The sequence below is a fragment of the Emys orbicularis genome, chromosome 1 (genome assembly GCF_028017835.1).
Source record: "Emys orbicularis isolate rEmyOrb1 chromosome 1, rEmyOrb1.hap1, whole genome shotgun sequence".
Lineage (NCBI taxonomy): Eukaryota > Metazoa > Chordata > Testudines > Emydidae > Emys > Emys orbicularis.
In genome coordinates, this window is record NC_088683.1 from 159,461,533 (window position 1) to 159,488,902 (window position 27,370).

A 27,370-nucleotide genomic window follows, 5' to 3' on the forward strand; every position below is an offset into this window, starting at 1 on the left:
AAAGAGCATATTAAGTTCCCACTGTGCAGAGATACTCCACTGTGTGTAATTAATGCCCACAAAGCTGCATGCCAGGATCGCTAGCTGAGAAATCCACCTTCCAGTGGGGAGACAGCCAGAGAAGGGGCTCAGCCAGAGAGTGACTTTTTGGTGTTGGCGTTTTGTCTTTCAAGGCCTGCTTTCTGATTTGAGGGGCAGCAGCGTTCTGGAGGGGAGCCTCGGTGCTGAGTGGCCTCCCCATCTGGTTCTAATGGAGAAAGGGGGAGACTGGGTGATAAGTCGGCTCCCCTCTGGTCCCAGTGCCGGAGGGTATGATCCCCAGTAGCCACTCAGCTAGGATGACCAGACAGCAAATGTGAAAAATCGGGATGGGGGGGGGGGGAAACAATAGGAGCCTATACAAGAAAAAGACCCAAAAATCAGGACTGTCCCTATAAAATCGGGACATCTGGTCACCCTACACTCAGCTGAGCCCCACCACCTATGTTCACCCCTACCAACACACTCCAAGACTCAGATCTCAGAAGCCTGTGGGGCTGTCTGGTGCACAACTTCTCAACAGCCCAGAGCGCCACTACCAGAGCTATGGTGACAGATGCAATAGAGAGGCAACTGGGCACCACCACCCAGCTATTGTTGCAGCTGGAAGGGGAAAGAGGGTCTCCTTCTGCCCAACAGGTCACCTCTAGTGCTAAAGGCAGGGGAAGGCAATCACTGGGTGGAGGTGCAGGGAGGGAGACAGTCTATTATCCTGCAAGGCTGCACATGGACTCAGAATATTTGACTAAACACCCAGGTCTTTGGCCACTGCTCCAAACAGTTTCCCAGCATTTTCGACACTCATTGACAGCCAGTTCCTGACCATCAACATATGCTTTAGTGTAGAGCAGTGGTCTCCAACCTTTTTATGCCCAAGATCACTTTTTGAATTTAAGGGCAACCCAGGGTCTACCTCACCCCTTACCTGAGGCCCCACCCCTTCCCCAAAGCCCTGCCCACTCCATTCCCCCCTCCCTCCCTTTCACCAGGCTGGGGCAGGGAGTGGGGTTTGGGAGAGGGTGCGGGGTCTGGGTTGGGGCTGAGGGGTTCACAGTGTGGGAGGGGGCTCTGGGCTGAGCCTGGGGTAGGGGTGCAGGAGAGGGCTCTGGGCTGGGGCAATGTTGTGGTGCAGGGAGGTGAAGGGTCTGGGAAGGACTCAGGGCTGGGGTAGGGGGACTCAGGGCTGGATGTTGGGGTGAGGGCTCCCACGAGGCAGCACTTTCTTCAAGCAGCTCCCAGTCAGCAGCACAGTGGGGCTAAGGCAGGCTCCCTGCCTGCCCCAGCCCCACACCGCTCAAGGAAGGGGCCAACATGTCCCTGCAGCCCCGGGGGGGGGGGGGCACATGGCTCCGCACGTTGCCCCTCTCTTCAGGCACTGCCCCTACAGCTCTCATTGGCTACAGTTCCCCATTCTCAGCCAATGGGAGCTGTGGGGGCAGTGCCTGCAGGCAGAAGAAGCAGGCTTGCATGTGCTGAGACCCCTGGCCCCCGCTTCCCCTGGGGGATGCTGGCCACTTCTGGGAGTGGCGTGGGGCCAGGGCAGGCAGGAAGCCCTCCTTAGCCCCGCTGCGCTGCCAGAGATCATGATCGACTGGGAGAGTCTCCAGGATCAACCAGCTGATCACAATCAAGCCGTAGGTGACCACTGGACTAGATGATCATAATGGTCCCTTCTAGCCCTTTTTGTTATCAAATGTGCACTGCTAGAAGCACATCTGGGCCTTCCAGTTGACTCCCATGGCTGAGATGTAGATTTTGCTCCCAGAGGCTACGTGCACTTGTAGCTGCACAGAGGTCTTGAAAAGAAATGGGGGGTGGGGGGAGAGAAGGGGAAGAGGATTCAGGTTATTGGACCTGAGGCAGTTGAGTAGCATTGCCTTAAATTTGTATTCCCTTAGATAAGTCACCTTAGCATAGAGGAGCCACCGGAAGGGCAGGAACAACAGGGAAATGTAAAAGGGAGAATGCAGCACCTTGGGGAGGTTTCCTTTCATTCGCTCTCCTTCCTTTCCAGTCTCTTATTCTTCCAGCTATGCAGACTGGGAAAGAAACTGTCCTCGCTTAGCAGGAAGCTATTAATGCCAACTCCCTCTCACAGGGTCCACTCACCACACGTGGCACCTCCTCCTGGCCACTCTGGGGAGTCTACTTGTTCCAGGTCAGGGGCCCCCTTCTGCTCTCTGTTGCCACTCTCTCTGCAACTCCAGGTGCTCCTCCTTCATGACTTGACCCTCCAGTCAGGTCACTGCATGTTTCCCCCTTCTGGGGTACCAAGGTCTTTTATTACCAGCAGCCTTCCCATTTACTGCCCTACAGTGTCATTTCCCCAGTGGCTGGCAGGGGAACCCAGGCCCTCTACTGCAGGTTCCAGCTCAAGGAGCCTCTAGTCAGCAGCCAAGGTCTGTTCCCTTTTCCCTGAGCCTTTCCTTACCTTCTGGCTCTCCACCCTTCTCTGTGCTTGCCAGCCTCGTCACAACTCCCTGCTCCCAGGGAGTAACCATAAGCAAACTGCCTCTATAGCATCAACCAACCAACCAACCATCCCTCCCTCCCTCCCAAGGAGTGACTACAGACACTTCCCTACAGCCTCTCTGCTATCAGTTCCCTGGCTTTATAAAAGCCAGGCCTGTTCCCACACAGGTGAGCTTCCCCTAATTAGGGCTTTCCTCTCAGCCTTCAATCTCCCAACTTGCAGCCTAATAGGCTAATTGGCCCATCTGGCCTCCATTAACCCCTCCAGGGTAAGTGTAGGGTGAACACCCCATCACATTCCCCCGGAGATCCAAATTCATCACCCCTGTCCATCCCTGCCGGTCGGGGGAGCTGAGAAATGCTAGCACTTTAGTGGGGCCCTGCCAGGCGTGAGGCCACGGGAAGTTCAGGCCACAAAACAAGCTGCCACCCTACAATGGGAAGCAGACAAAGCTGAGATTTCCCCAGGGCTTCCCCCACCTTCCCTCGGCTTCTCTGCCATTTGAGAAAAAAACGGACATAAAATACAAGCCTCAGCATGAGCATTAATATTTCCATCAGAATTTTAATCATCCCTCTCTGCGAAGTGAAGGGAGAATGGTCAGCTGCAGATCTCAAGAACTGCCTTCCTCACAGTCTGCCCAGACAGGATGCCTCTCTGCCCCTCCTCTAGTCTACCCAACCTCACTTTTGCTGTTATACATCCTGAGATTTTGGAAACAGCCTTGAGGGCCTTATTAATCACCCAAAAGCTTTCAGCTCCAAAGCCTAAGCCCAAGTAGGTACAGAGAGCTCTCCCTTAGGCCCCAACAGTTCTGGAAAGGAGATGTTTCCTCTCCCTGCTTGAGACAGAGATTCATGTTGCTGTTATTCCAGCTGTCAGTGACTCAGACTCATAGACTTTAAAGCCAGAAGGGACCATCATGATCATCTCAGTCTGGCCTCCTGCACATCACAGGTCTCAGAACTTCACCCTCCCAACATAGGCGCCAACTTTTCCCGGCGCCGGTGGGTGCTCGAACCCCCCCTGCTCCCAGCCCTGCCTCAACTCCACCCCTGCCCTGCCCCCTCCCACCCCCATTCCAACCCCTTCCCCAAAGTCCCCCTCCAACTCGGCCCCCTCCCTGCCCCTATTGGACCCCTTCCCCAAATCCTCACCCCGGCCCCGCCTCTTCCCCAAGCGCGCCGTGTTCCCACTCCTCCCCCCTACCTTCCAGTGCTTCCCGTGCAAAACAGCTGTTTTGCGGCGCAAGCGCTGGGAGCCAGGGGGAAAAGCGGAGATGCAGCGCGCTCAGGGGAGGAGGCGGAGCAGAGGCGGAGGTAAGCTGGGGAAGGGGGGCAGGGTGGGGAGCTGCCAATGGGTGCAGAGCACCCACCAATTTTTCCCCATGGGTGCTCCAGCCCCGGAGCAACCACGGAGTCGGCGCCTATGCCTCCCAATCCTGTAATAGATCCCTAACTTCTGGCTGAGTTACTGACATTCTCAAATCATTATTTAAAGACTTCAAGTTACAGAGAATCCACCATTTACTCTAGTTAAACCAACAAATGACTCATGCCCCAGGCTGCAGAGGAAGGTACCCCCGCCCCCCCCCCCCAAGGTCTCTGCCAATCTGACCATGGGGAAAATTCCTTCCTGACCCTATATATGGCGATCAGTTAGACCCTGAGCATGTGGGCAAGACCCACCAGACAGACATCTGGGAAAAGGAACAAAGAGTCCTGTGGCACCTTATAGACTAACAGACATATTGGAGCATAAGCTTTCGTGGGTGAATACCCACTTCGTCAGACGCAGCACACCTGGGAAAGAATTCTGTGACCTCTGACACCATCAGCCATGAGGTCATGCTGACTTGCCTTTAAGAGCTGGGGTGTGTAGAACTAATTGCTTTGGGCTGACTCCACTAGTTCCTCTCCAACAGATGCCAAAGGCCCACGATGAGCAATGTCCCTCCTCCCTGAGCTCTCATCAGTGCCGCGCCATAGGTCTTTGTCTTGTCAGCCCCTTTACTCACCATCTGTGTAAGGTCTCTAGGGCAGTTCGTGAGGCACCATGAGCTCCATTTCCATCAGTGTGCCAGGAAACCCTGCTCCACATCTCTTCTGCATCCAGTGCAAACAATGCTGACTTCTAGTTGTCCCAAAGTCTGCAGGAAGTTGGAGCTGGTTCAGACTAGCCCCAGGGAAGATGGAGGTGATGCTGATAGGAACACAAAATGCATTGAGGAAGTGGAAGAAGCTATGACTCTATGCTCCACAGAAGGCATCAGCCCCCAGGGTTAAGACAGTGTGCCAGGGTTGTACTGGACAACCATGTAAAAGAAGCAGTGAGAGATAAAAAGACTTCCTTTAAAAAGTGGAAGTCAAATCCTAGTGAGGCAAATAGAAAGGAGCACAAACACTGCCAACTTAAGTGCAAGAGTGTAATAAGAAAAGCCAAAGAGGAGTTTGAAGAACGGCTAGCCAAAAACTCCAAAGGTAATAACAAAATGTTTTTTAAGTACATCAGAAGCAGGAAGCCTGCTAAACAACCAGTGGGGCCCCTTGACGATGAAAATACAAAAGGAGCGCTTAAAGATGATAAAGTCATTGCGGAGAAACTAAATGGATTCTTTGCTTCAGTCTTCACGGCTGAGGATGTTAGGGAGATTCCCAAACCTGAGCTGGCTTTTGTAGGTGACAAATCTGAGGAACTGTCACAGATTGAAGTATCACTAGAGGAGGTTTTGGAATTAATTGATAAACTCAACATTAACAAGTCACCGGGACCAGATGGCATTCACCCAAGAGTTCTGAAAGAACTCAAATGTGAAGTTGCGGAACTATTAACTAAGGTTTGTAACCTGTCCTTTAAATCGGCTTCGGTACCCAATGACTGGAAGTTAGCTAATGTAACGCCAATATTTAAAAAGGGCTCTAGGGGTGATCCCGGCAATTACAGACCGGTAAGTCTAACGTCGGTACCGGGCAAATTAGTTGAAACAATAGTAAAGAACAAAATTGTCAGACACATAGAAAAACATAAACTCTTGAGCAATAGTCAACATGGTTTCTGTAAAGGGAAATCGTGTCTTACTAATCTATTAGAGTTCTTTGAAGGGGTCAACAAACATGTGGACAAGGGGGATCCGGTGGACATAGTGTACTTAGATTTCCAGAAAGCCTTTGACAAGGTCCCTCACCAAAGGCTCTTACGTAAATTAAGCTGTCATGGGATAAAAGGGAAGGTCCTTTCATGGATTGAGAACTGGTTAAAGGACAGGGAACAAAGGGTAGGAATTAATGGTAAATTCTCAGAATGGAGAGGGGTAACTAGCGGTGTTCCCCAAGGGTCAGTCCTAGGACCTATCCTATTCAATTTATTCATAAATGATCTGGAGAAAGGGGTAAACAGTGAGGTGGCAAAGTTTGCAGATGATACTAAACTACTCAAGATAGTTAAGACCAAAGCAGATTGTGAAGAACTTCAAAAAGATCTCACAAAACTAAGTGATTGGGCAACAAAATGGCAAATGAAATTTAATGTGGATAAATGTAAAGTAATGCACATTGGAAAAAATAACCCCAACTATACATACAACATGATGGGGGCTAATTTAGCTACAACGAGTCAGGAAAAAGATCTTGGCGTCATCGTGGATAGTTCTCTAAAGATGTCCACGCAGTGTGCAGAGGCGGTCAAAAAAGCAAACAGGATGTTAGGAATCATTAAAAAGGGGATAGAGAATAAGACTGAGAATATATTATTGCCCTTATATAAATCCATGGTTCGCCCACATCTCGAATACTGTGTACAGATGTGGTCTCCTCACCTCAAAAAAGATATTCTAGCACTAGAAAAGGTTCAGAAAAGAGCAACTAAAATGATTAAGGGTTTAGAGAGGGTCCCATATGAGGAAAGATTAAAGAGGCTAGGACTCTTCAGTTTGGAAAAGAGAAGACTAAGGGGGGACATGATAGAGGTATATAAAATCATGAGTGATGTTGAGAAAGTGGATAAGGAAAAGTTATTTACTTATTCCCATAATACAAGAACTAGGGGTCACCAAAAGAAATTAATAGGCAGCAGGTTTAAAACAAATAAAAGGAAGTTCTTCTTCACGCAGCGCACAGTCAACTTGTGGAACTCCTTACCTGAGGAGGTTGTGAAGGCTAGGACTATAACAATGTTTAAAAGGGGACTGGATAAATTCATGGTGGCTAAGTCCATAAATGGCTATTAGCCAGGATGGGTAAGAATGGTGTCCCTAGCCTCTGTTCGTCAGAGGATGGAGATGGATGGCAGGAGAGAGATCACTTGATCATTGCCTGTTAGGTTCACTCCCTCTGGGGCACCTGGCATTGGCCACTGTCGGTAGACAGATACTGGGCTAGATGGACCTTTGGTCTGACCCAGTATGGCCTTTCTTATGTTCTTATGTTCTTATGACTCCTGGGTGGTCCTGGACACTCAGATAGCAGCAGTAGCCTTAAAAACACCATCTATCATCTTCCCTTAATCCAGGGGCTGCCCCTGAACCTTTGACCCCCAGCCATCCCATACCTGGACACCCTGCATGGGCTGGGCCCTGACTAACTCAGAGACCACCTCTTCGTCCACAGCCTATTACAGATGCTGGGATCCATCAGGTTGTTCTGCCTGACTGAGAGAAGGCAGAGACTCTTAATTGGCAGAGCAAGGAGTTAATGGCGGAAGTCCCTTGGCTGTGGAACTCCCCACCACTGTAAATCAGGATGAGCCTGAATTTTGCAACCATCAGGGGGAAATGTAGGACTCGTCTCTTTGCATAAGGCCCTCCCACAACAACAATGGGAGCAGAATGACATGGAAACAAATAACAGGATCATCCCATTTAAGGGAGGAATGTAATACTAGGGAGAGAGGAGTCCTCTCAGACACAAAACTGCTATTCCGAATGCTGTACATAGCACCTAGATCCTACGGGGAGGGACACATTATGAAGGCACAGTATAGATAGGAGAGAGATGGGCTGTGCATTGCCAAATCTGCGTGGAATGTGGAGCCTTGAGAGTCCAATTGCTTTGCTCATGCTCAAATCCACCCCTGCCTGCCTTGAACTCCTGCTGCACCTCAGGACCATCTAGCATGACCAGTTAGGTCCAGTTCTTCCAAGACAGCCTTTTTCCTCCCCCTCACCATGCAGCTGTTATAGCAAAATTTCTCGCTGTTGAAGCAGACACCATGACAAGGGCTCGGGTGGGCCAAACCTTCAAGGGATCTGCTTTTAAAAGGCAGGGCAGAGATAGCTGTGTTCGCGCATTAGAGCCCCCTCCCTCCCACGGTCCTGAGCCAAAAGGATTGTCGAAGTTAGAAACATTATCTGTATTCAAATCCCACTGGAATCAGAAAATACTGTAAGTGGATACATAAATGCCAGATACTGTATAAAGCAGGGGCAGCCAGCCAAGGTGCTGTGTCTCTGGCTTCTCTGTGCTCTGATATTTGATGGTGGATCAAATGCAGTGGCACGGAGAAGGCCATACCTAGGCAATGCATCAGACTCCCCCAACCAGCTGGGGTTAGGGCAAGGGCAGTCAGGCTGGTCAGTTCCTGTGTAGCTGGCATTACAGAGAGATTTCCCAGTGCGGGACTCTGGAGTGCCGCACAAGGGCACATGCTGTACGGCATACCTGACGTTATCTCAGTGTGACTGTCCCAGCAGAGCAGTCTGCTTGCCTGCATAACTCCCTGCTCAGTGCTCGCACACTGGCATATTAATACATACCCTCACAGAAACACCGCCAAACACACATACCCACAGAGAGAGACACGTCCAGAACTACTCCCCCACACACAACACATACCCTAACATACCCAGCTCCAAACACACATGCACACACAGAATTCCTATCACACATACACACCTTCAGCCATACTTTCCCCCTCACAAACTCTAACAAACACATATGCACACACTATCTCTCTCACACACACACCTATACACACACACTGTCCTACCACAGAGGCTCTGATCCCATCCCCCACATTTTCCTACACACGCTTACCCCTAACCACCCATGCTCACAGTCGCATACTCACCCCGCTGCCCTTGCCATGCCCCCACAAAAACTCACCCCCATTCACCCAACCACTCTTATACCCGAACGCTCATGTACACATGTGCCTATTCACAATCCCATCACGCAAACACCCTCGCTCACCCCCACACCCCCCCGCCCATGTGCATATAGCAGGTGTTTACACCTCAAAAGATGGAGACACATTTCAGAGCACAGTTAAAGGCCTTTAGACACACCAGCCCAGATCCCAGTGTGTGGGGCCAAGGAGTGTTTGGCTGATAATAGCCATAGTCTTAGTTTCTTGGGCTGAACATATTTTACCTCAGTGCTCTCCTCTGGTCACAGGGCAGGCAGGGGCTCGAGTGCTGGACTCGGGGCCTGAGGAAACTGTTATTGGTCTATCAAACATCCTCACTGTGGCAATCTGCTTACAATACTGAGTATTGCTCAGGAACCTCATACACTCCAGTGCTCACCATTCCAGTGTTCAGCAAAGAGGTTCTCTGGATAGGCAGCCCCTCATAACATGGAACAGGAAGGGATTTCACCCCCCACAGACCTCTGCTTAGCTGGCTAAGTACCCTAAAAGAGGGTTTAATCTTCCTCTGAATCATCAATTGCTACTACCAGATGCCTAATGCGGGTTTACATGGACAAATGGTCTGAACCAGTAGGGTAGGAGGTGGGGCACCTGGCTAGTGAGACCAATGTTCTGAGCCAGTATAGCGGGAGGTAGAATAAGGGAAATAAGAATTAAGTGCCCTAAGGGTATACTCCGCCATGACAGAATTCTTTATGTTTTTCTGTATACAAACGGTAACCATAAACTTTCAGTCTGCTATCTGTCTTAAATAAGGAAAACAACAAAACAAGAAAGAACAAAAATAAAGTCTCCATGAAAGAGAGCCCAGTGAATGTCTCCTTTGTAATATGCTGCATCAACTCTGCCTCACAAAATGGCAGCTTCCTTCACCAAGGACAAACCCCAGGAAGTTGTAGAGAGGAAACAAAATCAGAATAGTTATATGGCTAGCTACACTACAAAGGGGAGGACTGGGGGTTGGGTGAAGAAACTGGAGCAGGCCTGGGAACATGTCCTTTGGGGGAATGGGAAGCATAGGTGTGAGGGGCGGGGGGATGGACCTGGGGGCACATTGTTAGGGTGAAGGGAGTGAGAAGGCAGGGTGTGGGGAGGGGATGTCCTTTGGAGCAAGGGGGAGTCTGATTGTAAGGGTGCGGTGATAGTCGAGGACATATTTTGTGGGGGAAAGGAGAGCATAAGAGTAAGGAAGTGAGGTGCAGGCATGGGAGCATGTACTTTGTGGAAGGGGAGAAGAGAAGTAAAATTTCACAAATAATTGTATTTCCCATTGTCCAAGCAAAGCATCTAACAGCTTAGGTATTAAAGTGCCTCGTTTTGCCCTAAAATTTTGGCAAAGGGTTTAACTGCTGCCAATGAATGGTGATGACTTAACCATGCATCCCTAATGAGAGACTCGGGTTCTGTAGCCAGCGTTTATCTTTCTTAATCTCCTGTCACCCTTGGGTTCAGACACAGGCTATTTATAGGAGGGAGGTTAGCATGCTGCACTTCTAAGGGCGGCAGCAGCTCAGAGCTATTGTGTGACATTCAAACTAGCCGGGAGGCGGGGTGTGGGGAACACAGGATGCCCACAATGCTAGGCCCTGAAATGGGGTTTGTGTCACTCTGAAATCATGCCACAATCTGCCTGAAGGTTTTCTTTCCCCGTCTAGTCTTGTGGTGGCGTCCAAAGGTAGCCATGTCCTAATAGGGGCATCCCTTTCCTACAAGCCATGGAGCTCCATTCCTTGGGTCATAATGTTCCTCAAATACCAATATGCAGAAAAAGAGCCGTGGGGTTTTGTAGTGGTGAGCTGCCTTGTGACACATTCCTGGCCATGCCTCCTCCTTCCCCTGGCATACCCTCTGCCACACACACACAACCGATCTGCCCTTGTGAAGGTAAAGAGGCCCATGCACCAGAAGTATTCTCCAGGGGCAGGGCTTTCCAGCTGCTTTGCAGCCTCTTCGTGTCATTGGCACTGGTGGGGTCTGGGGCATTCTGTGTGGCAGAGTCAAAAAGGCTGGTCACTTGGGAGCTGGGACTGGAGGTGGCCATGCAGTGGAGCGGGCCGTGCTTAGTCATTAGAAGCCATTTCCTGTGCTATCTCAGCCAATTTGTATTGGGATTTTGTTTGTCTTGTTGCCAGTATCCAGTTGGCCTCTGAAGTTAATTGAAACAGTCTGACTGGCTAATTTGGATCCAGTGACATCATAGCTCTCTGCTTCCCACAGCACCATATCTCTCCCAAACGGCTGAAGCATGTTTGCATTGAACACTCCTGGGCTTCTGGTTCATTCAGGAGAGACAATGACAAAGGGGGCAGAGAGTGGAGACGAAAAGAAAAGCCCCTAGTGACCAAGAGGAGCAGCAAGAGAGGCAGACACAGACAGCGGTACAAGCGACTCTAGTAGATAAGGCACTGGTCTGTATTTCAGGGTTCTACTCAGACATGCCCCAGCTCTGCCACTGACTACTATGTGACCTTAGGCCAGTCATTTCATCTCTCTGCATCTCTGTTTCCCCTACACGTGTCCTGAGCAAGGCAATGACTTGGGCACAGTTTGTCTTTGCAGTGAGCTTGGCCCCCAAGTTTCCGGTTGTTATCTGCTGCTTACTGTGGGTAGAAATCTCTGGGTTAAAATAAGTGGGTTCCCCTCTGCGTGGTGCCATAGGCTGGGGACTATGTGTTTTATATCAATGCAAATGGATCTTTTTTCAACTGTGCCTCCCTGATTCGGGCTGTGAGCCTTCTCCCAACACCTGACTATCTGAGAGTAGTTAGCAGCAGATACTATCTTAAGCCAACCCAGGTCTGTGAGCGAGTGAGATGAGATCCAGTCATTGTGACCTATGGGTAGCATACCTCAGCCAAGAAATGGCAAGTGATATGATCCACATATCAGTTCTGCCCAGAAAGCAGAATGTGGGTCACCTGTCACTATGGTGCCATCCTGGTTGGTCCTGATGACTTTTAACTGTCTTGTGGTGTTCATTTGAGAGACAAGGTGGGTGAGGTAATATCTTTTATTAAACCAACAGCTGTTGGTGAGACAGACAAACTTTTGAGCCACACAGAGCTCTTCCTCCCACCTGGAAGAGGTGCTTAGATCGTCACAGCTAAATACAAGATTGAACAGACTGTTTGGCATAAGTAATTAGCACATATTCTAAGGGACCATTCAAGGTGACGTGTCCTGTAGTCATAGGACAAAAAGGGGGAGTTAGTGGGTTACAGATTGTTGTAATGAGCCATAAATCCAGTGTCTTTATTGAGACCATGATTTTTAGTGTTTAGCAGAGTTATGAATTTAAGCTCCCAGGCTCATCTTTTGAAGGTGCTGTGCAGGTTTCCTTTGAGGATGAGGCCTGAGAGGTCAGACACAGAGTGCTCACCCACAGGTGATAGGGTGTTTTTGTCTTTTAGCATTTTCCTGTGTGAGTTCATCAGGAGTGTATTGTCTCATTTCACCCACATAATTGTTAGAGTGACCAGATGGCAAGGGTGAAAAATCGGGACAGGAGGTGGGGGGTAATACACGCCTATATAAGACAAAGCCCTGAATATCAGGACTGTCCATATAAAATTGGAATATCTCATCACCATACATTTAGTGCACCGGATGAAGTAAACCACATGTGTAGGACCCCTGGAGCTTGAAAGATGAGTTGTGGGGGCTGTTGATCATTGTAACAGATGCAGCGGAGATATGTCTGCAGGTTTTGTATCCGTTTTCTGGCAGGGTCTTGTGCCTCTTTGAATTGATGTGTCCTGGTCTGTGGGGAGCTTGCTTCTGATGATGAGCTTGGTGAGGTTGGGGGGGTTGTTTGAAGGCCAGAAGAGGGGGTTCAGGAAATATTTCTTTCAGGATGGAGTTCCCATCGAGTATGGGTTGTAATTGTTTGATGATACCCCTTATGGGTTCCAGTGTGGTGCGTTAGGTGCCAACTAGGGGTGTGTGGTTAGATGGGGGTTTATTTTGGTATTGAAGTAGGTTCTCTCGGGGTATTTGGGTGGCCTATGTTCATGGCATTTATGTTCCTGTCTGGGTTCTCCTACAGCTGGCTGCCCAGGTCCTAGAAACTAAAGGTTTCGGCTTCGGGTTTGTGGATTCCAAGAAAGATGCAAAAGTTGCCAAAAAGCTGGGTAAGTTTCATCGCTAAAATCTCTGAAAACATACACAGAGCACATGGGAAAGGTACCACACTGACAGCCCTGGAGAGGGCAACCAACTCATTATCCACAGGACAGAACGGTAGTGACAGCTTTCCACATGCATGCTGCCCCACCCAGCTCTAAGGGAATCATTCACTGTGTAAGGGCCAGAGGGGAGTTCAGGATCCATGGTCCTTTCCCCCTGATGATGCGTTGGAGAGGTTTAAGCTGAGGACTGTAGGTGATGGCCAGTGGAGTTCTGTTGGTTTCTTTTTGGGGCCTGTCTTGTAGCAGGATCTTCACCAAGCATTCTCAAAACTACGATACCCACACAAGGAAATAAAGAAACAAATCAACAGAGCCAGACGTGTACCCAGAAGCCTCCTGCTACAAGACAGGCCCCAAAAAGAAACCAACAGAACTCCACTGGCCATCACCTACAGTCCTCAGCTTAAACCTCTCCAACTCATCATCAGTGATCTGCAACCCATCCTGGACAATGATCCCTCACTTTCACAGACCTTGGGAGGCAGGCCAGTCCTCGCCCACAGACAACCCGCCAACCTTAAGCATATTCTCACCAGCAACCACGCACCGCACCATAACAACTCTAACTCAGGAACCAACCCATGCAACAAACCTCGATGCCAACTCTGCCCACATATCTACACCAGCAACACCATCACAGGACCTAACCAGATCAGCTACAACATCACCGGCTCATTCACCTGCATGTCCACCAATGTTATATATGCCATCATATGCCAGCAATGCCCCTCTGCTATGTACATTGGCCAAACTGGACAGTCACTACGCAAGAGGATAAATGGACACAAGTCAGATATCAGGAATGGCAATATACAAAAACCTGTAGGAGAACACTTCAACCTCCCTGGCCACACAATAGCAGATGTAAAGGTAGCCATCTTACAGCAAAAAACCTTCAGGACCGGACTCCAAAGAGAAACTGCTGAGCTCCAGTTCATTTGCAAATTTGACACCATCAGATCAGGATTAAACAAAGACTGTGAATGGCTATCCAACTACAGAAGCAGTTTCTCCTCCCTTGGTGTTCACACCTCAACTGCTAGCAGAGCACCTCACCCTCCCTGATTGAACTAATCTCGTTATCTCCATACTGATTTATACCTGCCTCTGGAGATTTCCATTACTTGCATCTGAAGAAGTGAGGTTCTTACCCACGAAAGCTTATGCTCCCAATACTTCTGTTAGGCTTAAAGGTGCCACAGGACCCTCTGTTGCTTTATATAGATGGTGTCACACAAACATATGCTAGGTCTAGGTGAGTCTTAGAGAGTTTGAGACTCACTTTGGCTTATTGGTTAGTTCTTATTTTATACAGACTTGACACAACCATCTCTCGGGATCCAGACACAACCATGAAGTCTAGATCCCAGATCTAAATCCAAACCAATTTTCTGAAAGTTCTGGGGTGTTTGGTTTTGGAACACCACTTAGAGCCCAAGATTATTTATTTGCTTAGCAAAATTCTTGCACTTTAAAACGAAAGAGGCCCAAGTCATGAAGCTCACATCCAAATCAGAAACTGAACTTTCTCAAAGTTTGAGAGAAAACTGATCCAAGGTTCCAGATCCAGCCTGTCCCTAGTTGTGATGTCTCTCAGTGGATACATCAGATTTGTTTCCCACAGGGAACTTTCACTGGCAAGTAGGCACACGCAGCTGGGCTGCTAACCATATTTTCCCAGAATGCACCATTAACCCTTTCTGTAGCATATTGACCATGTTGTGTCTCTTCATCCCCTTCTTCCAGGCTTGGATGAAGAAGGAAGCCTCTATATCTTCAAGGAGGAGCGTATGATTGAATTTGACGGGGAACTGGCTGCAGATGTCTTGGTTGAATTCCTCCTGGACGTAAGCACAGATAAGATCAGAACTGGGCAAATACTTCCAAAATGTTTTTGCAAATATTCGCCACAAATGAGCTTCAGCCCTATTTGCAACCCCTTCTTGTCTGAAAACATGACTTAATTACCCCACACCCTTTTGTATGTCACAGACGAGGGACCTGACCTCAGTTGGGGAAATGGTTGAACCGCAGGCCCTGTTTAAAGATAAAACTGTAATGGGGGCTGGCAGCTAATTTTCTGGGATAGCAGGAAAAACTCCATCTCTGCCTAAAACCAGGGTAAGTTACAGGAGACCAGAAGTTGGTGGCAAGAGATATGGTGCAGGGCCTGGTTTATAACAGCTTACTGCATGGATGGTAGTGTAAATTAAAAGTAGCTTCACTAAGTAAATTAGGCAAGAATCAGGCCCACAATGTGTGTATCCCACTTGTCCTCAGCTTCTCATCTGGAGGATGGCACATCCGTCAGCATTATGCTGGGTTACTGAGTCAGTACTAGGGTGACCAGATGTCCCGATTTTATAGGGACAGTCCTGATTTTTGGGTCTTTTTCTTATATAGGCTCCTATTACCTCCCACCCCCGTCCCGATTTTTCACATTTGCTGTCTGGTCACCCTCGTCAGTACAGACTTGCAGGGAACAATGCTGCATATTGGCTTCCCACCAGAAGGATGCTACTTCTGATATTGCTCCAGGGATGGACTCAGGGTAGGGATAGGGTCTCTGCTTTGGTGTGATAATGATTCTATGGCAACGACTTTGTGGCCCCCCAGCACTTTGCTATCATCAATAGCTGTTATAGGGTTCATATCCTCTGTCAGACAACCACTAGAGGGCCCTATAGTAACAAACACTGGAGCTGTTCTGGTTTTCCATCTACTTTCTAGTAGGAGGTAGCAAACACACATGATGTACACCCAAGCGTCATTTATTATGTAGCACAAGTCGCTTGGTGTGATGTTTTGTTTGATGTATTTTGACATGTGCATATAAAACATATGCAGTGACGAAAGAGAACAAAGATCTTCTCTTCTCTCAAGAGGTGCCTTGTAATAAAGAAAATCCCAAACAAACAAGGGACAAGAATGACAAAATATCTAGTGTGTGATCAGAATTGTCCCTAAAGAAAATGGGCCCAATTCTTTCTCATACAGCTTTTATACTGATCTATCTCAGTAGATAAGGGCGGGAAGGATAGCTCAGTGCTTTGAGCATTAGCCTGTTAAACCCAGGGTTGTGAGTTCAATCATTTAGGGGGGCATTTAGGGATCTGGGGCAAAAATCTGTCTGGGGATTGGTCCTGCTTTGAGCAGGGGGTTGGACTAGATGACCTCCTGAGGTCCCTTCCAACCCTGGTATCCTATGATTTCCAGTGCAGTCACTTCTGATTTACACCAGTGTCACTGAGAGGGCAATCAGACCAATCCTTTCCTTGTCTGTGGCAGCTTAAGAAACCAAAGGCGGAGGTCTGCACTAGACTTGGGTTTGAGCTGCAGACAGGTCTGGAACCCCTTCATCCCTCAGAACTTGATTCGATATAACCTACTGCACAGATAGGGTCAGCCATAAAATTCAGATCCAGATCCAAACTTTCCAGAAGTCTCTGGTAGTGTTAGGCCTAACTCTGACTTGCCTTTGAAATTACATTGTCACCCAGCATCATGTGTTTGTTTACAATGTCTTCCCCCTTTAGCCTCAACCATTTGCACTAAAGGAATTCAAATAACCTCATGTTGATAATCAATAGTTTGTCAATGTAAAGGAGTGGACTCACCCCTGCAGGTGCCTCCTGCTGGTCATCCAGGGAATTAGCTCTCCAGCCTCTGGAGCGCCCTCTGCAGGCCAGTGATCCACCTGTCCTCTCCTTCTCAGCTCCCATGTCCCTCCCAGGACCCCAGTGCCCCTTGCTCTGGGTGCTGCCCCCTGGCAGTACCCACACACTAGGTCTCCCCTCCCAGGGGAACCCCCACCCACTATCCCCACCTTGCCTCAGCACTAGGCCACTGCCAGTCACCAACTAGCCCCCACTCCCTGGGGCAGACTGCAGTATAGGCCACTCATCAGTGGCAAGGGGGGTTTGGACCTGCTGCCCTGGACTAGCCCTGGGCTGCCCCCTGCAACCCCCAGTACCCCTTGGCCTTCTCCTAGGCCGCAGCCTGGGGCTATCCAGGTTGGAGCTCCCAAGCTCCTCAGCCTGTCCCCAGCCCTGCTCCACTCAGGTAGGCTGTCTCTAGCTTGCTGCAGCCAGGCCCTTCTCTCTCAGAGAGAGACTGCTGAGCTTCTGGCTGCCCTGGCCTTTATAGGGCCAGCTGAGTCTGTTTGGGGCGTGGCCCCAGCTGCAGCCACTTCCCCCAGTCAGCTCAGCCTAAAAGCTGCTTTCTCCAGCCACAGCCCCCTCTGGACCGGAGCCGGGTTACCAACCCGCTACAGTCAATAATTAATAACCAATAATTGGTAGGAATTTTAACTGTGATTATATATTTAGTGAGAAGTGTTCTCTCCAGTTCAGATGAGTTTAATAATAACAGACCTCTGATAAGTCAGCTTTGATTGTATTTATTAATCAAACAGTTAAGAAAAACAGTATATACACAGGGAGGCATACAATTACCAATAGCTGTGGAAGACCTTCCCTGTAGTTTCTAACATCTGACATCCAGTCTGCCGATGATCTTACTTCCCCTCTGATTTAGGAGCAATCACACCCTTGTTACCCTTATTGTGTGTCATTCTGGTCTTTATCTAATTTCTCTTTCTGGTACATACATCTCCTTACCTTATTTCCAAGGTTCCCTGTTACATTGCAACTTTCCAACTGTATCATCACCGGGTGGCTAGTCAGTGATTATGCCCTTTTTTGGATAATTTCATCCGTTACACATCTTGTGGCCAGCACACTGTAAGAATAGATCTTAAAAATAGCATTCAAAATAAGCGAAGGGTTACTGCACAGTAAAATTCCAGTCTTTGTTAGATATTGTTATCTTAACTGCAACACTATGGGAGTCTTGCTCCCAGGCAAACCTTAAAATCTTTCTTGGCCTATCTTAAGTGTCAACACTCAACCTCATCAACAGCTACTCTCCCAACCACCCCTCCAGCCTCTCTCAGCTGCTGATCACTCATTCCCCCCAACCCAAAGACACCCACCATCCTGCCTCCTAACACTCATTCCCCCACCCCACCAGGTTCTCTGTGATCCTTTGGGCTGCTGATTGCTTCTTCTGTCTTCCCACAGCAGACCTATTCCTCACCCAGCTATCTGACCCTCATACAAACCCCCTGGAGATGCCCCATTCTGTGGCCAGGTCCCAAATTCTCCCTGTCCACCTTCTCTCTGTCAACCATTCACTTCCCTGGTCCAGCCTTCCTTACTGACAGCTCCCTCTGAGGGTGCTCTCAGCCAACTCAACTGCGGGTTCCTTGCCTCAGGGCTGGGTTGGGAACCTGCCGTCGGGGTTGGGTAAGGCTTCTGGCAGCAGGGAAGCAAGCTAAGACCTCCCCTTTAGGCCCTCTGTAAAAGTAGCCTGTAGAAGGCTGGTGCTGCAAAAGTAGGATTGCTTATCAAATACATTTGTCATGGCAGTTGCTGGAGGACCCAGTGGAAATCATCAACAGCAAGCTGGAGCTACAGGCCTTCGACCGCATTGAGGACGAGATCAAACTCATTGGCTACTTCAAAGGAGAAGACTCTGAACGTGAGATTGACCTGTTCCTTGCTCTAGTCTGGTTGGGCTCTAGGAACAAGGTGGGGGATTCCTGATCAGGGATCTTAAGAGGGGAAGGTGTGCCAAAGAGGATCAAAATCTCTGTCAACAGGTGGAGGTGAGCTGAGAGCACCTGGAAATTTTGATCTGCTCTCTTTGTTTGTGCTTATTCACATGTTAAATAAAACAGCAAAAAACTGTACAGCAAAAGCATAGGTGTTCCAATCCTAATCCCACTGTAGGGTCGTAGGAGCGGCTGTTTCGGAACAAACCATTGGCCCATCTACTCTGGTTTCCTATCTCCCTGCCACAAGTCGTCCAGCTAGTCCTGTATCCTGTCTCTAATAATGGTCCATGCCGGATGTTTCAGAGGATGATGAAAACCCTCCAAAACAAAGCACCTATCTGTGCAATGCTTATACTATAGTGAGGAGGCTGCTCCTGGGGCTGATATCAGCAGTCATAGAGGAAACTCCCCCCACCCCCCCCAGTGAGGGCTAAGGGAGCTTGCATGGACATCCAGGAACTCACTGAAATCATTACCACTAGTTCAGCTGAACAGGACTTTCCAGCTGATGGTACATTTCTCAGACTGAGCTGCAGCTCTGTGTGTGGGAGGGTGGCTGCGGGCACCTTGTCATCGGTAGGAGTTGGGACCAGGAAATTACCTTGCTCAGTCGGGCTGCTTGGGAAAGTATTTGCATTGCAGCATTGCCTGCTGGGATCTGTAGTTTCCATGGGCTACCCTTCTACAAAGATACCTTGGGAACCTGCAAACATTTATACAAACAATAAATCAGCACCAAATAGTTCTTGTTTGTAAGTCCAATAAAGATGAAAAAGGCTCAGTACTGTTATTATCTGCAACATGTTATAATAGCAAAACTTTGCATTGCCCTAGCTCCTTTGGCCCAAGGATCTCAAAACGCCTCACAAACAGCAATGACCGTAGCTTCACAACCTGCCTGAGGGGTGGGTAAGCACCATTATCCCCATTTTATCGATGGAGAGACTGAGGCACAGAGTGGTCAATTGACTTGGGTAAAGCCACACAACAGCTGAGCCAGGAATAGACCCCCGTTTCCTGACCTCAAGGCATATTCCTTAGCTATAAGAAAGTCCTCCCTTCCCTGCTGCATATTAACTTGAGTCCTCAGGGTCCTGACTGACAAGTTCCACTGGGTTTGTGTAGAGCACAGTTTGGTCAGATACCTTTGGAATCTTTTCTTTAATGCCCTTTTCTGTCTTTTCTCCTTTCAGATTACAAGGCATTTGAAGAGGCAGCGGAACACTTCCAACCATCCATCAAATTCTTTGCCACCTTTGACAAAGGGGTAAGCATCCGGAAACACCCTCCTGAGAGCTCACAGTCTCCTTTCTGCACAGCCAAAGTGCATTCAATTTAGAGTTCAGGATTAGGCTAACAATGACTGAAATCAGTGAAATTAAGATCAGGACTTTCCCAAAGCTCAGCAGATCGGGAGTTTTCAGTCAGGGTTTTGAGAACCTGACTCTAAATTCCGTCCTGAGCCCTGATGCATTACTTGGCCTTGGCAAAGAAAATTCTCTTCTTACTGGAAAACAAGAGGGGCTTCTATCCCCAGCCAAACAAAGCAGTGACCGCTCTGATCTAAGTCATTGTCTAAACACAAAGCACCAGGTTCCAGAGACTGTTGGCTTCAGTGGGGTTAGACCAGGGATGAATTTGTCCCAAAGAGACAATTCTGCTAGAAGTCTCTGACCTAAATTCAGCGGTGTACATTATACATCAGGTGTAAATTAGTCAGAAAACAGCTGTGACGTCATGTAGCTTGAACCAATTTGGCATTCAATGAGTGTATAAAACAAGTGTAACCTGCTCACAGGGAGGGCGGGGGGGGGAGGCTTGATTCTGGGTTGCGTGTGTAAAGTGAACACTTTAGCTATAATTCGGTGGTTAATTCTAGTGTATGTGAAAAAAGTAGACCATCCCGATTCTCCAGTAATTTCTACTCCAGACTTGCACACAGCAGTATCCAGGGGTGATTGGGGCAGCAAACGTGGGGGCTTTGCACCCACACCCCCATTTCCCTCTGTTTAGCACCGCCAAGTGTCATACATTGGACATGACACATGTCTCTGGCCCTTCCACTCTGTCATGCATTTCCTTAGCCCTGCTGAAATGATCTTCCCCATTCAGCAGGGCTGCAGGGACCAAGTGGCATTTCCCGGGGTCAGCTGTGAGACTGTCACTGAGGACAGGGAGATTGTCTCTCCTCCTCCTCTCCCAGCCAGTGAGGATCCATTGGGAGCAGGGAGCAGAAGGTGGGTGAGTGGAATCACTCCTGCCCCGGTGCCTTTCTAGCAGGAACAGGTTGTGGTACGGGGGCAGGCTAGCATAACAAGGGATGAAGGGAGATGGGGGCAGAGTGGGGACTGAAGGAGGGACGGGGACAGAAGGCAATAGCCTTGGAAAGGGACAAGAGCTGAAAGGGGAAGCAAGTTAATGGGCTGGGGCAGACGAGGAATAATACAGGACTCTGGGGCAACTGTGAATAGCCTCACACATGGGGAGCAATATTAGACAAGAAGGTGCAGTAAGTGTTACACAGTAAGTTGGCAGGTAAAACAGACTCAGCTGTGGAGAGGCCCACCCCAAGAAGGGGAACATTTATCAGCTAGAGGATGAGAAGCACATGGAAATTTTGCCTCCTCGTGGATAGGCAGGTCATGCACCTGCTGGCAATGAGAAGTGCAGTCTCTAGAGACAGACCTGGGAATCAGGATTACTATGTTCTGTCTACAGCTCAGCACATGAGTCACTATGAAATTTTAGGCAAGTGTCTTCATCTCTCTGTGCAGCAGGTCTCCATCTGCAAAATGAAGATAGTAATAATTAAATTACCTGCCTCCCAGCGGGTGTTTGGAGAAATTGATGGTTGTACAGCACTTAGGCCTTTGCTACACTTGCAGCTGTACAGCGCTGTGAGTTAAACCTGTCTTCATACAGCTGAGTAGGGAAAGCGCTGCAGTCTGTCCACATTGACAGCTGCCAGCGCACTGTCGTGGCCACATTTGCGGCAATTGCAGCGCCATTGGGAGTGGTGCATTATGGGCAGCTATCCCACAGAGCACCGTTTCCCATTCTGGCGCCGTGGGTTGTGGGAAGGGGGCGTGGGTGCGGGGGATTCTGGGTCCTGTCCCAACGCCCCATGATGCATCGCTTTGCATCCCAGAAATCCCTTTGTTTCCGTCCACCTTTGGCGCCATCTTTCAACGGTTTCTGTGCAGCGCGATCTGTCTGCGGGAAATGGAGTCCGAACTGCTGAGGCGTATGCTGACGAGTCTCGCCAGCACGTCATGTTTGGCTGTCGAACTATTCCTTAAGATCCAAAGTGACAGTGAGAGTGAGGAGTCCAACGATGCTATCAAGCCGCGTAACGCGTACGACACGAAATTGCTTGTGGCATTCACGGACATGCTCAGCACCGTGGAACGCCGCTTTTGGGCTCGGGAAACAAGCACCAAGTGGTGGGATCACATCGTCATGGAAGTCTGGGATGACGAGCAGTGGCTGCAGAACTTTCGGATGAGAAAAGCCACTTTCATGGGACTGTGTGAGGAGCTCACCCCCACCCTGCGGCGCAAGCATACGAGATTGAGAGCTGCCCTGCCAGTGGAGAAGCGGGTAGCTATTGCAATCTGGAAGCTGGCAACTCCAGACAGCTACCGGTCAGTCGCAAACCAATTTGGAGTGGGAAAGTTGACCGATGGAATCGTGTTGATGCAAGTTTGCAAGGCCATTAATCGCATCCTACTCAGAAGAACCGTGACTCTGGGTAACGTGCAGGACATAGTGGATGGCTTTGCACAAATGGGGTTCCCTAACTGTGGAGGGGCGATAGATGGGATGCACATTCCTATTCTGGCACCACCCCACCTAGGATCCGAGTACGTTAATTGGAAGGGGTATTTCTCTATGGTTCTCCAGGCGCTTGTGGATCACCGTGGGCGTTTCATTGACATTAACACAGGCTGGCCAGGAAAGGTGCATGACACACGCATCTTTTGGAATACTTGGCTGTTCAGGAAGCTGCAGGCCGGGACTTTTTTCCCAGAGCGGAAGATCACAGTGGGGAAGTTGAAATGCCCATTGTGATCCTTGGAGATCCCGCTTACCCGTTAATGCCGTGGCTCATGAAACCCTACACAGGGAGCCTTGACAGCAGCAAGGAACGGTTCAACTACAGGCTGAGCCGGGGCCGAATGACTGTGGAGTGTGCCTTTGGCCGTTTAAAGGGCCGCTGGCAATCTCTGTATGGGAAGCTGGACTTGGCTGAACCCAGCATCCCTGCGGTTATATCCGCGTGCTGTACCCTCCATAATATTTGTGAAGGGAAGGGTGAAAGCTTCACTCAGGCATGGACCTCCGAGATTCAACACCTGGAGGCTGAATTTGCACAGCCAGAGAGCAGGGCTATTACAGGGGCCCAGCGCGGGGCTGCAAGGATTAGGGATGCCTTGAGGGAGCAATTTGAGGCTGAAAACCAGCAGTGATATCTGGTGCCCTGCACGGGAGTGAAGTGCAGTAGTTCCAATCTTTAGGAATCAGTGTTTGCTAAGCAGACTTACAGTGCCTGTTTATTTCCTGGGCTAAGGAATCTTTATTTTATGCAATAATAAAGAATGTTTTCAAAGCCAAAAAATCCATTTATTGAAAAGAAAATTTATTTATTGGAAAGAAACACAACTGCTTGGGAATCAGAAAGGGCACGGGGGTGGAGTGGGGAACGGTACAATCACAGATTCGCGTATGTCCTGTCTGGTGTGCTGTGCAGTGAGTGCTGCACTTCAGGATAGCTATACTGCATGGTGATGGGGGTTGAGTGCAGAGGGTAAGGGTCGTGGTTTTCAGGGCGGGGTGGTGAAGATACTGGTGTTGGAGGCAGCTGGTGGCGTGAAGAACTCGGAAGTTGGGGAAAGTGGGTTGGAGGTAACAGTGGGGCACAAGGGAAAGAGTTTTGGGACAAGGGCTGGGGGGGGCGGCGTTTGCGTTTGCGGTACTACTCCTTCTGCATGGCTACCAGCTCCTGGATAGCGTCTGCTTGGCACTCCAGGATGCTTATGAGCCGATCCGTGCTTTGCTGCCAGTGCACTGCGTTTTCCTGGCGGATCCTGCTTTCTCTCTCCCTCCAGTTCTGTGCTTTCTCATTCTCTTTAATAGATTGCCGCATCACTTCTTGCAGCATGTCTTCTTTGCTTTTTCGCGGTCTCTTCCTGAGTCTTTGCAGTCTCTGAGCAGGCGATAAGAGGAACGGCTGAGGTCTCAAGGTTGTTGCAGCTGTATAGGCAAAATGCAACATTTAACAGAGGCAGCATTGTTTATACCAGACAGAGTAATGATTCCCCCCGCACTTAAGGAGTAGAAAACACACAGGGTCTACACAATAGCATAATTTTCCCGTCCCAAACAGAGCACACATAACCTACGGGAGCCTCAAAATGGTGAGTAAGGGGGACTGATTGTTTCAGGGCTGTACTGTCCTCTGGGTTTCTGTGCCTTGGGGAGAGCCAACAGCTTCAGGGGGCACCTACACTGAACACTGTCCCAACATTTTCCACAGGAGTTCGTCCTGGACGATATCTCGCTGCTGAGGGTGACCTGGGAAGCAAGGGAGGGTCTTCTACTGCAATGCGGCTTCCGCCCTGGCCCATATGCAGCTTGCCTGTGTGCAGCAATGGTCCCCCGCCCCTCGCAGCACAGAGGCACGGACACGTTAGCCTGGCTGGGACAAGGACCACGGTGGCTCTCCCGATAAACCTGCGCAAGCGCATTGCACACGTTCTGGATGAGACATTCGAAGAGATTACCGAGGCCGATTACCGCGATGTGATAAACCACATCAATGCACTATTCGGCATCTAGGCATGCATGCCTAACCCTCCTCTCCCAGAGAGCCCGCACCGAAAAAATTCCTTCCCGAAAAAAAACCCGCTTACCGGGAACCTGCTCTTCTGTTTGTTCTCCACCAAGTACCAGCCGCTGCGACTGGCTACCTTCCTCCTGGCTCGAGAAGAGCTCCTGGCTGCATGGCTCCAGGGATTCCGGGGTGTCTCTATCCGCCCCACCACCCTCACTCCCGTTTTCCTCCTCCTCCTACTTCCACCCCGGCTCTGAAGTGTCCATGGTGGTGCTCAGAGTGGAGGTGGGGTTAACCCCAAGTATCGCATCCAGCTCTTTGTAGAATCGGCAGGTCGCGGGGGGAGCACCTGAGCGGCCGTTTGCGTCGCGGGCTTTGCGGTAGGCACTCCGCAGCTCCTTCACTTTAATCCTGCACTGCAAGGCGTCCCGGTCATGGCCCCTTTCCATCATGTCCTTTGATACCTTCCCGAAGGTATCGTAATTCCTACGGCTGGAGCGCAGCTGGGACTGGACAGCTTCCTCCCCCCAAACACTGATGAGGTCCAGCAACTCGCCATTGCTCCATGCTGGGGCTCGCTTGGCACGTGGAGGCATGGTCACCTGGAAAGATTCGCTGGTAGCACTCCACACCACGCCGGGCTGAGCAAACAGGAAGGGGATAAGGGCGGGTCACATGGTTGGTTACCTGAGGCCAGGGCAGTAGAGTTTGAACTGATGACCAGAGTGGCTAGAACAGGCATTGTGGGATACTGCCGAATACTTCTGGAGGCCAATCACAGCGCATTGGGCGGCCACACTGGCGCCGCAGCGCTGCAGCGGCAGCGCAATACACGCTATTCCTCTCGGGGAGGTGGAGTACATGCAGCACTGCAACCACGGAGATACAGCGCTGCAAATGCCTTGCCAGTGTGGACGGGGAGTGAGTTACAGCGCTGGGGGTGGCTTTACAGCGCTGTAACTCGCAAGTGTAGCCAAGGCCTTAGAGACATGTGGATGGGAAAAGGGTTATAAAACACAAATGAATATTCTGCTTATCAAAAACCTGTTCATCACCGCAAACACAACAGCTTGCGATAGTGCTTCTAAGATCTAGAGATGGTCCCATATCTAAAATTTGGTTCCAGATCAGGATTTTGATCACTCCAGGTTTTAATTTGTCCCTATTATAAGGATAAAGGCCATTTTTGCAATTCAGATGCAGATCCTGGTTTGGATTTGAAAACCAAAGGGTGAGATGTGTGGGCCCAGTTCTGACACAACGTTTGAGGCCATTACTGTAGAAAGCAGTATTGACAAGGGAAGGATTGGGCTATGTGTGCGACAGATGCCCATTACAAGGTATGCTCAGAGGACACCACACTCACCACTCCTCTGCAATAGGGAAGACATTTGCTTGCCCCGGTGGGTATGTCAGACCTATTCACTTATAACTTCTGTGATTGCCACAGGTTGCAAAGAAACTAGCTCTGAAGCTGAATGAGGTGGATTTCTATGAGCCATTCATGGATGAGCCAGTTCATGTCCCCGACAAGCCTTACACGGAAGAGGAGCTGGTTGAGTTTGTGAAGGAGCACAAAAGGTACATAGCCTGCTGTTCACGGACTGGGGGCTTGGGCAGTTGGGACTTGCCTAGAAGCATGTCACCTCAAGGTTGCTGGTGCCAGTCCAAACCATCTCAATAGTAAGTGAAGGTTACTACCATCTGTTAGCTGTCCAGTGGCCTATGTGACATTAATTTTGTGAGACTGTGCCTAATTCCTAGTGTACAGGTTACAGTGCCTCACAACCAGGCATTCTGAACTAAGGATTGAATGGAGATTGAACTCCCCTCTTCTTCACAGAGGTGGTCCCTCTAGGTCAGTGGTTCTCAACCCGCGACCCATGGGCCGCTTGCAGCCCAATCAGCACACAGCTGCGGCCCATGTAGCTGTACAGGTAGTATATATATTGTGTGGATGCGGCCCACATAACACATAGACCTGCTATGCAGCCCACAATGGTAAATAGGCTGAGAACCACTGCTCTAGGTCCAGATTGAGACATACTGATAGCAGCGTGTGGAAAGCATGCACTGCTCATGCAGTTCCTTCCTTTGTGGAGAAATAGATGGCCTCATTCTCCAGGGCTTTCAAGGCAGCACTAAATGCAGTCCAACCCCACCCCGCCCCTGACTATCTTCTGCTCCTGATGTTAAAAATGACCCATCAGCACGTGTACTGAGCTAAGACCACGGTGCATTATTTGAGGTGGGATAAGAGGAACAATACTGTACTGTGTGCTTGGTCTGAGTGGGCTGATGAAGGAAGCTACTTCATATGTGGTTATACTGGGCCTGGTCTGGAGAAGTTTCCACTCAAGTCAATGCAAATTGTGAATGCTCCAGACCAGCTTTATATTTGACTAGGGATGGGGCAGGAATTAAAAAAAAAACTGGTAGCCCAAGATTCTGGACATGACTAACGGGGTTATTCCCATCTCAGGGGTTAAATCTATGTATGCACCTGCCTGTGGGGCAAGGTGAATATGGACCTTTAAAAATAAAGTGCAGTGGAGTTCAGACAGGGCATCGCCCCGCACATATAAATTGCTTTTCCCAACAGTTATACATATCCAAATTAATCCAATAGGCTATCAAGGATCAAGAAAGGATTCAAGGAAAACATGGTCACCAACAGTCTCATGGGTCATAAATGGGATTAGATTGGTGATTTTTGCTCATGCACATGTGGTTAAACTCATTGTGAGGTTTAGAGTCAGGAGGGAATTTCCCCTGGATCTGTGGGCAAAGAACTCGGAGATGGTTTCACTTTCCTCTGGAATGTTGAAGAAAGCTCCTGTCCATCAGGTAGGTTCATCCCCGTCATCAGTATCCTGCTCTTCTTGGACTGATCTGGGAAGCGTTGACCCCCAGCTCTTCCTGTCTTTTTCAACACGTTCTTTCCATCAAACAGCAGGAACAGGAGGCTGATTAAACACTCAGCCAAACACCAGGCCCTGAGGTTCTCCATCTGCTGCTAACCATCAGCAATGAAAAGGCAAAGGAAAATCTCTGAGCCTTACAGATTGCAAGTTGAT

The 27,370-nt window shown here is 49.4% G+C and overlaps 1 protein-coding gene across 1 annotated transcript in view; it reads left to right on the forward strand.

The window, feature by feature from the left end:
• CASQ2 (calsequestrin 2) overlaps window positions 1-27,370 on the forward strand; it is a 57,576-nt gene that overhangs the window by 9,710 nt on the left and 20,496 nt on the right. The window contains exons 2-6 of the mRNA XM_065417496.1: window positions 12,702-12,786; window positions 14,590-14,690; window positions 18,273-18,384; window positions 19,654-19,727; window positions 25,744-25,874. Of these exons, the coding sequence (XP_065273568.1) occupies window positions 12,702-12,786; window positions 14,590-14,690; window positions 18,273-18,384; window positions 19,654-19,727; window positions 25,744-25,874 (503 nt within the window). The remainder of the gene's footprint in view (window positions 1-12,701; window positions 12,787-14,589; window positions 14,691-18,272; window positions 18,385-19,653; window positions 19,728-25,743; window positions 25,875-27,370) is intronic.